The 11,728-nt window shown below is 34.5% G+C and overlaps 2 protein-coding genes across 3 annotated transcripts; one reads left to right on the top strand and one right to left on the bottom strand.

Annotated features, from left to right (window-relative positions):
- The first annotated feature begins 5,014 nt into the window (after nt 1-5,014).
- LOC127075371 (uncharacterized) lies at nt 5,015-9,547 on the top strand. Of its 2 annotated transcripts, XM_051016850.1 has the most exons (5): nt 5,019-5,236; nt 5,621-5,781; nt 5,883-6,915; nt 8,474-8,613; nt 9,188-9,547. In XM_051016850.1, exons 2-5 carry the CDS (start codon nt 5,689-5,691, stop codon nt 9,386-9,388), a joined length of 1,467 nt encoding a protein of 488 aa, XP_050872807.1. In that variant the 5' UTR covers nt 5,019-5,236; nt 5,621-5,688; the 3' UTR covers nt 9,389-9,547. The 2 variants fall into 2 exon arrangements, with proteins under 2 accessions (XP_050872808.1, XP_050872807.1); XM_051016851.1 differs by lacking the exon at nt 8,474-8,613 and having other exon boundaries at nt 5,015-5,236.
- LOC127075373 (protein trichome birefringence-like 31) lies at nt 9,361-11,368 on the bottom strand. The gene is made up of 4 exons (XM_051016852.1): nt 10,751-11,368; nt 10,472-10,671; nt 10,254-10,400; nt 9,361-10,159 (listed from the first exon to the last, which is right to left on the bottom strand). Exons 1-4 carry the CDS (start codon nt 11,351-11,353, stop codon nt 9,805-9,807), a joined length of 1,305 nt encoding a protein of 434 aa, XP_050872809.1. The 5' UTR covers nt 11,354-11,368; the 3' UTR covers nt 9,361-9,804.
- Between the last annotated feature and the right edge of the window lie 360 nt (nt 11,369-11,728).

The following is an 11,728-nucleotide window of genomic DNA, read 5'->3' as shown; positions in this document are numbered from 1 at the left end:
GCTTTCAAGACACCCATTGGGATGTCTCCTTATCGACTTGTTTTTGGTAAGACATGCCATCTTCCTGTTGAGATAGAACACTGTGCTTATTGGGAGGTGAAAAATTGTAATTTGGAGATGCAACAAGCAGGTATTGAAAGAAAACTCCAATTACAACAGTTGGAAGAGCTTAGATTAGAGGCTTATGAAAGCTCTAGGATTTATAAAGAGAAAACTAAGCACTTCCATGATAAGATGATTTCTAAGAAGGAATTTTCTGTGGGCCAACAAGTTTTATTGTTTAACTCCCGCCTTAAGCTTATGGCTGGGAAACTTCGATCCAAATGGATTGGCCCCTTTGTTGTTACTAATGTTTTCCCTCATGGTGAAATAGAAATAAAAAGTGTAGGTACTGACAAAGTCTTCAAGGTTAACGGGCAGCGTCTGAAGTTATTCCATGCAAGTTCGGTGCCTGAAGATGTCAGCATAGAGGAGCTTTCTTTGGAAGCGCCTGACTACACTGCAACTTGATCAGGGAGTCTTTCTTTCCTTCTCTCTACTTTATTAGTAAAGTCCTTTCAATGAGGGCAATGCTTAGTTTAAGTATGGGGGAGGGAATCGTGTGTTTTCTTTGTTTTTGTTAGTGTTTTGTTTATTTTTAGTCATTAAAAAAAAATAAAAAAATGCATTTTCTTGAAAGTTTTAGGCTATAGGTTACTTTGAGTCGAGTTTGCGGAGACTTGGGAAAAATTCACAAGATGGGTATTGTTTTAACACCGTAAGTCTCCTGCATATGGAAATTGAGTTGAATTTTTATTATGTTTTAGCCTTACATTCTCATCCTCTGACAGCTCTTGAGTAGTTTATTTCAGCAGTCAGCACCATCTCACACACACTCTACGTAGGGAACCCGATGAGTATAAGTGAGTGTTCCGAAAAAAAAAGAGAAAAAAATAAAGGAATTCACCTTCTAAGTTTGGTGACCCTCACCCGGTCACTTAACCCAACGGTTGTGGAACCTTCAAAAAGAGTTGGAAATAAGACTCTTTTGTAGTTGGTTAAGCGGTTTCTGGTGCTGAACTTGGTAGGGCGGATTACGGTCCGATCCCCCGCAACTACAATTGAGTAAGCAAAGGGTTATGCCACTTAAGTACCAGAACCCCGTGCAAAAAAGGATCAGAGTCACTAACCGGTCGCCTTGCTATGAGTGTGTGGAGATAACGGGCTTAATGTGATTGCGCCTGAATGAAAAAGAGCCAAAGAAGGATGAGTAAGTTAGGCTTTAATATAATAACATGATTCAAGTTGATTTGTGTATTCAGGAGGTTTATGTCTGCATAACTGTGGATTAGTGTTCTTACAATGTCCTTAGTGTGCAAGATTAGTACCTATCGAAGCAAACTTAACTGAAGATGACTTGTAGCCTAGAATGAGTAACCGTTGATGTGTCTGTGTTTTGTTTTGTTTTTCATTTTGCTCGGAGTGCAAAAGTTCAAGTGTGGGGGAATTTGATCAGTGCATTTTGGATGCACGTTCTTCCATGTTTGTACTTAAGCATTTCTTCGGTTTGCTTTGATTATTTTTATGTTTTAATGTGTTTTCATAATTTATGTTATTTTTGCACTTATTTAATTTTCGTATTTAATTTTCAGCACTAGCAGCTTTCGCGAGAAAAATAATATCTTGAGCTAGGAGTATCGGATTGAGACGTGCTACCAGTCGATGGAAAGTTAAGAAAAAGATCTACAACTTTTGTTCAGAAGTCGAGAGCTGAATCAGACTGTAGCAGGGCCAGAAATTTCGTTGAAACTGCTGCGTTATTTTTATATTTTGTTTGGGTTAGTTGTATTGGGCTCAAATCGTACATTTGACCTGGATGAGTTGTGAAACGGGTTTGGGTGTTTTTACCTAGGTTAGGCAGCCAAAAACAGGGTTACGTTTTTCTATTCATGTACGATTTTTTTTAGAGCTAGCAAGATGACTATGGAGAACTAATCCCTTTTGAATCAACCTGCTGTAATTCAGAATCCGCTTTGAGGTTTTTATTAATTCCAATTTGTTTCCTTTGAATTCTTCTTATAATTCCAATTATTTGCTTAATCTAATTGTTGCTATAGGATAGAATCCTTAAATTCGATTGATGAATAATGATCCCGAATCAATTTCGTGTTAACATAGCCTGTATTTTATCACGAACGATCAAGTTGCGTCTGCTTAATTCGCAATAGTTTTTAATCCGTTTGCTTAATTCGGAATTTGGGAATATTACTCGCATAATTTCCTTTACGCTTGTTAATGGTAATTGTAATCGAATAGGAGCAGACCCGTTAGGGATTTGGAATTTTATAAGAATCAATGATAAGTCGGAAGATGATGCAGTAGGTTGGTTCGTGTCAGCTTATTTTATAATCACTTTTAAAAATCACTTTTTCGAATCTAAACCAACCAACCCCCCCCCCCTTTCTGTTCTATCGGTAGATTAATTAAACAAGAATCCTTAATAACGATATTTGAGTCAATTTGTCGTTAAACTACATTTTTGAAAAACTACTCGTTTTGATTCGCGTGCGACAACGGATCAATACCCCATACGAGACTTGTGTTAATGGTAATGGCATATTCCACCGACTCTTTTGGGCGTATCAACCATGCAACAAAGATTTTGCTTTATGTAAACCTATTATACAAATTGATGGTACATGGTTGTATGAGAAATATAAAGGAACTCTACTCATGGCAGTGGCACAAGATGACAACATCAACATTTTTCCAATCACCTTTGCACTAGTTGAAGGGGAGACTGCTGGGGATGGAGTTTTTTCCTAAAAAATCTTCGATTGAACGCTGCTCCTCAGCCTAACTTATGTTTAATCTCAGACAAACACCCATCAATTGTTAGTGCTTATAAAAACATTAATAATGGCTGACAGGATCCTTCTTCGACGCATGTCTACTGCATTAGACATATCGCTCAAAATTTCATGCGGGAGATCAAAGATAAAAGACAGCGGAAAAAGGTTATCAACGCATGGTATGCATTAATAGAACCTTCCTTCAAACACTACCGTAAAGACATCGGATTGTCAAACGCAGATGTAGTAAGGTGGATCGATAATATTCCATTGGAGAAGTGGACTAGGGCATACGACAACGGTCAATGATTAGGCCACATGATAATAAATCTCGTGGAATCAGTGATCTCTGTCTTCAAAGGCATCTAAAATCTACCAATAACCGCTTTAGTGCAAGCAACCTATTTTAGGCTAGGGGTGTTGTTTGAGACCACACGTTTCAAATGGAGTTTAGTGTTACAATATGGGAAACTGTTAAGTGATACTTCAATAAAATTCATTAGAGAGGAAGTTGTCAAAGCAACACACGCGGTCAAAGTGTTTGACCGTACTAAAGGTTGGTACAGTGTTGTTGAGTCAATAGATCATAATGAATGCATACCGAAGGGATACTATCGAGTGGAACTAGATAGAGGTTGGTGCGACTGCGGAAAGTTCCAAGCCTTTTGTATGCTTTGCTCCTATGTCATAGCGACATGTTCAAAGGTTCGATAAGATCCTTCCAACTTACTATCCGCGGTTTACAAAGTTATAAACCTATGCAATGTTTACAAAATTAGCTTTTCGGTGGTAGAGAAAGAGGATTATTTGTCTGCGTATCAAGGGGACATACTCTGGCACAATGAAATAATGCGAAGAAAGAAAAAGGGTCGCGCAAACAACACCCGTATTCGAATCGAAATGGACATGGCAAACAAAATGGTGAAATTATGTAGTTCATGTCGCCAACCCGGTCATAATCATACAAACTGTCCCAGTGTTAGACCAAACACAACAACATAATTTTAATTGTAACCCTTTTTCTTTTATTAAAAACAATATTCATTTCATAAATATCATAAGATTCAGATACAATAACTTGAAAACAACAATTAAACAATAATTTAAACAACAATCAAACAATAATTAAACAACAATACAAACAACTACAATAATAAAATAACATCACAAATAAATACAATAAATAAACAACATAACTATTCGATTACAACCATCAAAACAATTTTGTGAGAAGTATACATCATCATGCGAACGTCTCTGTCAGTTTTAACATTCACCCAAAAACGAACTTCTCCATTTTGGATGAACGTGGTATCAAGCCATTGAATTCTTATGATCTTTTCATCCTCTGCAATTTCTCCATCTAACCAACGGTTCAAAATCCTGTTAATATGTTCAAACGTATCTACATTCCAAAGTCGGATCTTCATCGGAGACTGCACTACTGAAAAAATTAAATCGACATTTCTCTTGTGAATATAAGGACACATATATGAAGACATTTTAAATAAAAATGGAAGGAGAATAAAGAAAAATGGAAGGAGATAGTAAGAAGATGTATGAAAATTATGGAATGGTGATACTGTATTTATAAAAGGAGTGCAGAAGCAGTAACCACATGCATTGACGTCTCCATTGAGTGGACTATACATGCGACATTGCATGTGGCGCATAAGACATGCATGCACCGCTCCTAGTGGCGACATGAACATGCATGCGCCAATGCTACTGGCGCCTATATCCAATAGTTTCATTGAATGCACCAATGCAAATGACGCATTTGTTAATCTTTTTTTTAAAAGTGGTTATATTGATAAATATTTTGAAACAATGGTTATTTTGATAATAGTTTTGAAAAACATTGTTATTTTTTTAAAAATTTCCTATTATGTCATTTAAATTTAACAACTAATTAAAAAATATTTGAATTAGCTTATCGGCCATCATCTATAAACTATAAACTATCGGTCATCAACTTCATCTCTTATTTTTAGGAGAATTCTATATTATTTTATCATTGTTATTGTCAAATTTTAATTTCACATTTAATTTACTTTTTACATGTTAGAACAAATATCTTAATTTACCATTTATTCAATGTTAAATTAAGATTTCCTATAATATTTATTGCACACATTTGTTGCGATTAAATACAAGGATAGAAAGTTTTTTTTTTACCAAGGATAGAAAGTTTATTATGCACACAAAAAAAGTTGCTTACTTAAACCCTCACTCAGATTCCATTCCTCGTCTGCCACAAAACCCTTTCTCACCTTTCTCTCTGTTTTGCCGGAGACACCGATCACCACCGTCTTTCTCTTGTTGATTTCTCCGCTCATAATTCAACTCAATTACAAACATATGGATTTCCAGAAAATTTGGCCATAGTCTTTTGTAACGTTAAAGTTTGCATCTTTTCCTTACCTTTTTTAGTTTTTCTTCAAAACGAATCTTCTGCACTCACACGTTTATACATTTGATGTCTGTGCTGAAGATTTTGAAATTACTTATCAAGTTATTATTTTTGTTATGCGGAATCTGATATCACCAATGAGACATAGATAGATAGGAAGAGTTGAATTGTATTATTTATCAGTTTGGAACATGTGGTAATGGATGTTTTAGGGTTTATTTTTATTGATACTTTTTATATTTTTTAGGGTTTATTTTTATTGATACTCTTTATATTTTTATCATCACCGGGATTGATTTGGAAGATTTGTTTTATTCTGCATATACTATTTTCTTTCTTTATTAAGAGTGAGATTGTTCCTTCACTGTTATTGCAGCCGCCGATATATCCTTGAATTACATAGTTTTTGTAAATTTGAGGATTCTCAATTCTAGTAAGTTCAAGATGAGTTTAAAGGTTAAACGTACAAATTGGGTGGGGAATATTTACCAGAAATTTGAAGCAGTGTGTCATGAGGTGGATGGTATTGTAGGCCAGGTGCTGTTTCATTATTGATTTGATATTTGATTTTGGGTTTCTCTTCTTTGTTCTTAGAGTTATTGTATGAAACTTTTTTTTCCTTATTTGTCTTGATTCAGGATGCTGTTAAATATCTTGAGAATCGGGTCCTGAATGTTGGAGATAATATGAAAAAGTTATATTCTGATGTTGTACATGAGCTACGACCTTTTCCTGCCTTGTCCGGTCCCGCTCCTACAAAATATGAAGCTCATTCCGTTGCTTTAAAAAATAGTATTGGCTTATCATTTAAGTCGGTTTGTAGTGTTGAAGATAAAGATAAAAATGAAAATGGGGTTGAGGAAAACCCTGTAAATAATTTTATTGAATCATTGCAGGATTGTAATGCAATTGATATTGCCAATGATCAACTAGCTGGTCATCCTGACAAACACGAACTTGTAAATCAAGTAAATAGCAAAACTCACACGGATTCCTTGGAGGGGGAAGATTCTTTCATAACTCGAAAAGAGGTTAGTGATGACTCTAGAGAAACTTCTGTGGGCGAAAAAGAAAACTTGCAATCAAGCATTGAAGAGACTGCCATCAAGTCTGCATCTGAGCTAGATAATTTGATATCTGATAAAGAGACGGAACCCCTTGAATTCTCAATACATAGTCAATCCTGTTATGGTTCTTCTGATAGTGCATCTGGAGTTTCGGTGGGAATTAAGGATACTAACAAAGTAAATGTTGAACAAGACCCATGTTTGATTTTAGAAGAAAATAATATGAATTTATCTAGTGCTGAAGTGGTGAATGTCACATCTGTTGGCAAGACAGAATTAAGTAAAGCCTCCTTATTCAACGAATCAACTGATGTAGATAAGGGTGATAATGATATACTAGCTGAAGTTTCACCTGCTGTATCGTCTGCATCATGCAAAAGGCCTAATATCACAGAGACAGGAACTTCAGACTTCAAATGTTCTTTAGTTTCTGACAGTCCATATTCAGAATCTTACAAATGCAGTTCAGGTTATGTTGCTTCGTGTATTTCAGATAGTTCCATGGCACATGCATGCTGTGAGTCCTCCCAAATAGCTGGCCAGGTCAAGGAATCTGATGATGGAATAATTTCCTCTTGTCATTGTCATTCAATGGAATCAGATGGTTAGTTTTCTTAAAATTCAAATTTTCAGTAATTTTTGTTTGAATTCTTGTTTAAGACTACAACAGTTACATCACCCAAGCCTTTTTCTACCAGATGGGTCGGCTACCTGATCAGTTGATCCTATAATAAATACCCTGTCATGTATTGTCTTGTTTAATATTACATGCGGGCTTAGGAGATACATCCAAGGTCAACGAAGTACCTTTAGATAATTCATATAGAATCAGGCAATGCTTATACTTTTTGCCCAATACATGGCTATAAAATGCATTGAAATATCTTGCCTTGCTATATGGGCTATTGGCCTTATGGCACGCACACTTGAAGCCATATGTACAAGTATCATATTTATATGACTAGGAAACTTGCCGATTTTGCATGCTTTAAGACAGACCAGAAAAGCAGTTAAATATATTACTTTACTTTCATGTTGTCAATATTTTGTTGGAGTCATTATTATTTCTTTTGGATTTTCAATGTTACATTGGTGATCTCGACTAAGATTTTAAGCTTCGAGGGTACTTTGTCTGCTGCCTGTTGTATTGATTCATGGAAAGAGTGGACTGTTTGGAATATTACAATATGCTTATCATTTGAAGGTTCTTATAGGGAAATTGAAAGTTCTTACTTGTCATTTGAAATGTTTTCATGATTATGCTTATTTGAAGTTGAAGTTATATTAGTACTATGTTATTTTTAACTGTCACTTGTTCTTGTACTTAACTACTTTAATTCTAGTTTTTGTTGAATATTTTATTGAATGGATAAAATTCAAAATAAATGGCGGTATATTAAGAACAAATTTGCAAGTAACGTAAGAACTGAAAATTTCATAGAAATCTTATAATTAACGATCTTCATGGGCCTGTTCAAGTGTATTGTTACCTATGAAGCTCCGACACGCCATTCACATGGCGTGTCGATGTGTCGGACACCCACACGCGTACGACACACATACGACATGTATCAGACACGTTTTTGAAGTGTCAAACTAAAATAAAAAATTTAATTGCTACGGATACGGATACGACACCTTATTTCATACAAAGGACACGGTTCAATTTAAAAAATTCCAAAAAAAATTTTAAAAATAAAAACTCAGCTCAAAATTTTTCAAAATTTAAAAAATAAATACTTTTTTAGCTTTCATATTCCACTTTTTTACTATAAAAGTAACATAAGGTTTCCTTATTTTTTTTATATTTCACCTCTTTTTGTCTCCACAAAATTCTTTTATCTTCTCCGGTTATTTTCATCTTTGCACACCATTGTTTCGGTTTTCACAAGGTATCTATTAATATCAATTATCATGTTTGAAAATGTCGAAAGAATTTTTTATTATTTTATCTTAAATAAACATAAATTTTGCTTTTTATTTTAAATATTTTACAAATTTTGTTCATAAATTATATTATTATATTAATATATAAAATATATATATAGCCGTGTCCGTGTCCTATGATTTTTACATTAGCAGAGTCTTCGTGTCCGTGTCCGAGTCCGGGCTTCATAGATTGTTACTTATCTAATATTATTTTTGCTTGTGCTGTTGTTAAGATGAATCACGTTCTATTGAATTAAGCTTGGAAGACATTCAATTGAATAATGATACAAAGCTTGAAGAAAGCTGTGTATTTGTGGCTGATAGTGAACTGTATGCAGTCGCATACAGAATCCAAAAGCTTAGATCGTACAAGGTACTCCCGTAGTCTCTTACAATAAACGTTTCAACGATTCAACGAGTAAACTCATTGCTTTAAGTAGATCATATATTGGTATTCTTATTTGTTTTGCTTAGAATAATTAAACTTGCCTATTACTCTCGCCGTCTCTTAAAAAATGTTTTATTTCACCTTTTCAATCTCAAAATATTGTCACTTTACAATATCAAGACAACATTTATTGTTATTTTCCACTAATATACTCTTATTTATTGAATTTCACTCCACTAACTATAATTAATAAGAGTGTTATAGGAAATGAATTTTACTATTAAAATCATTAAATCAACACAACTAATATTTTCTTAAACTCCTCAATCTAAATAAGACACTTTTCATGAGATGGGGAATAACAACTAAAATAGCTTCAGTTACTTTTAGTTATAGAAGAAAGCCTAGTTTCTTTCATATCTCACTCATTTCCTTGTATTTTAAAGAGGAAAAAAATATAGAAAGAAAAAAAATGAAGTTTATTTTATGAAAAAAGTTATGCTATTAAGAAAATGAAGAAATCTTATGCATTACATTACTATCATTTTTCATCCGACAGAAAAGAATCCAGGATGCATTTGCTTCGAAGAAGAAGTTAGCAAAGGAGTACGAACAACTAGCAATATGGTATGGAGATGCTGATATGGAGCCAAGTCAAGATATACCACAAACTCGCGCCCTATTTAGTTCCAGAACATATTCAAACTCAAGGGATTTGCAAATGCAGCAAGCTTCTGAAATAGAGTGGGAGCTACTATAAATACAATCAGGTGGCACGTGATGTAAATAAGGAACAAATGCTAAGGCATCATTTATTTGCACTTGTGCATGTCAAAAGTGACTGTGCTTGCTGAAATTATATTGTCTAGGTTTCCGTGAATAACATGCTAAAATAATAAACTATTTGCTGTTTGAGTTACTGACAAGACTTCTTAGAAAAGATTCCCTTTCTTAAATTCTTTTCTCAAGCTCTACAGGTCTGCAAAGTTTTCCCTTGTTTACAGATAGTGTATGTCTACATTGATAGTTAGTTAATCGATTTTCTGATTACAATCCAAAATGTGCTCAAAAAGAAAAGAAAATAGAATGGTGTACTAATATATAAAAAATTATGAATGTTTCCCTCATATGTGTGATGCATGTGCTTTTCAGTCGTGGTTGTCATTAAACATGATGTTAGGAAAAGTTTTGATAGTTCTTCAACAGATATGCATATAGTATTTCATTCCATGTATCAGGAACTCCAGGTAAACACCAGTGAATACAATCAGCAAAAGATTTCGGGTTAGCTCTCTGTTCTTTGGTCAGGAGCTTGCCCTTTCGCTCGCCGTAAACTGAGGTGTGAGCATCTTTTCTGTACTCTGATAACTGGGTGATGTTCAACAGGGTGACATCTATTTTCAGTTTCTGTAGTGAATCATGTAATATCTTCATAATCTCAAGATTTGAGCCTGTACCCCAATATGAACCTTGGATTGGATATGATTCATTGAAGCAATTTTCATCACTTCCTGGATTCCATTCCCAGCTCCTAGGACAGATGCATGTTAATTTCACACATTCAATCCCTTTTTCAAAGATTGTAATCTAAACTGTTACCAGGGAAAACAAAGATTGTAACTTACCACAAATGTGTAGGAGACATACTCATGAAAAAGACATTCTGGATAAACGGTTGGATATTCGATTCTAACCAATTTGCCCATGTTTTCAATGCCAACTTGTAAGCTGTAGTGACATTATATTCTTGAACTTGGTATGGTGGTCGATATCTGGAACAAAAAATGTTTACATCAATTTGTATGAATTATCTATATGATCATTCAATTATATATATACTCACGTCGCATTGAGGAAAGGGCTGTGCATCCACCAAACATAACTCTCGAACACCAAAAAGTCGACTCCTTGCCAATGTTTGCCATGCTTAGCTATTGAGTCAAGCATCACCATTCTTTTATGTACTGTATGATTTGTTGCATGATCTGAAATCGATTCAACCAGGAATGGAGCCCAGTAGTACTCGATCGATACATTGAAATCCTGAAAAAGTTAAAGCTATACAAAATTTCATTAAGTAAATTTTAACAAGCTAGAACATGAGAGGCACATTTTGATGTACCTCAGATTTGAAGATCTTCCTAGGTGGAATTCTTTTGAGTGATTTCTTTCCTTCAGGAATTACAGATTGCACTAAACAGATCATAGACTCAAATTGGCCTCTTTGTAATGAATCTCCAATAAACATTATTCTTTTATTCCTCAACACATGCAACAACTTCAAAGGATCAAATCTTGGAAGGTTACATCCATGTGGCTGCCACTTCCAATTCTTGTAGAAAGACTCAGGTCTCCCATTTTTCTTGCAAGTGGTCTGCTTGACCAAGTAAGGGCAACTCTCTTCTTCATAAAGAGGATGAGACACATTATCCCAAACCCATGTCCCTTCAAACACATTGCATTCCTCCGCAATGCGATCCTCTGGCGACACGACAACTGGTAATCTATTCTTTCCACCAGATGACATGTCATATAGTCGAAAAACATGCCCTTGCTTGATCCTCAAGTTATCTAGGACTAACCTTGCAACTGCTAAGATTAGAATTGAATACAATACAATTGGAAAAAGTGGTTGGATCTTGCGATCCATCAAAGGCTTGAGAGACAGAAGCATTGGCGTGGGATGGTTGAATGAATTGAAAACTGCTATGATTCTAATTGACATAGCTTGCTTGAGTTTAAAGTAGTTTGAAACACACCCTTTGTAACAAACGGTTGGTAAGATCAAAGTTTAGGTGTTGAAAATATTAAGATTGAAGGAACATAGCCCTTTTAGAATGTCATGTTAGTTCAAAACATACTCATATTCGAAAAAAAAGTACAACGATTTATTTGATCTAGAAGAAATAAAAAGTATAAATTTTGTTGTAAAAAAATTCAAATGTGTTTTAGGTCTACTTTAACTTCCATCAATTTGGATTTTGGAGTATCTCTTATAAATTTTAAGATTCCCATTGCATTGCTTAATCACACAGAGCTATGAGTTTTGCCTCCATATTTTTGGTGGGAGATTAATTAATTATTTTTAATTTTCAACATT

Source organism: Lathyrus oleraceus, chromosome 4 (assembly GCF_024323335.1).
Source record: "Lathyrus oleraceus cultivar Zhongwan6 chromosome 4, CAAS_Psat_ZW6_1.0, whole genome shotgun sequence".
NCBI lineage: Eukaryota > Viridiplantae > Streptophyta > Magnoliopsida > Fabales > Fabaceae > Lathyrus > Lathyrus oleraceus.
This window is presented reverse-complemented; position numbering and strand designations above follow the sequence as displayed.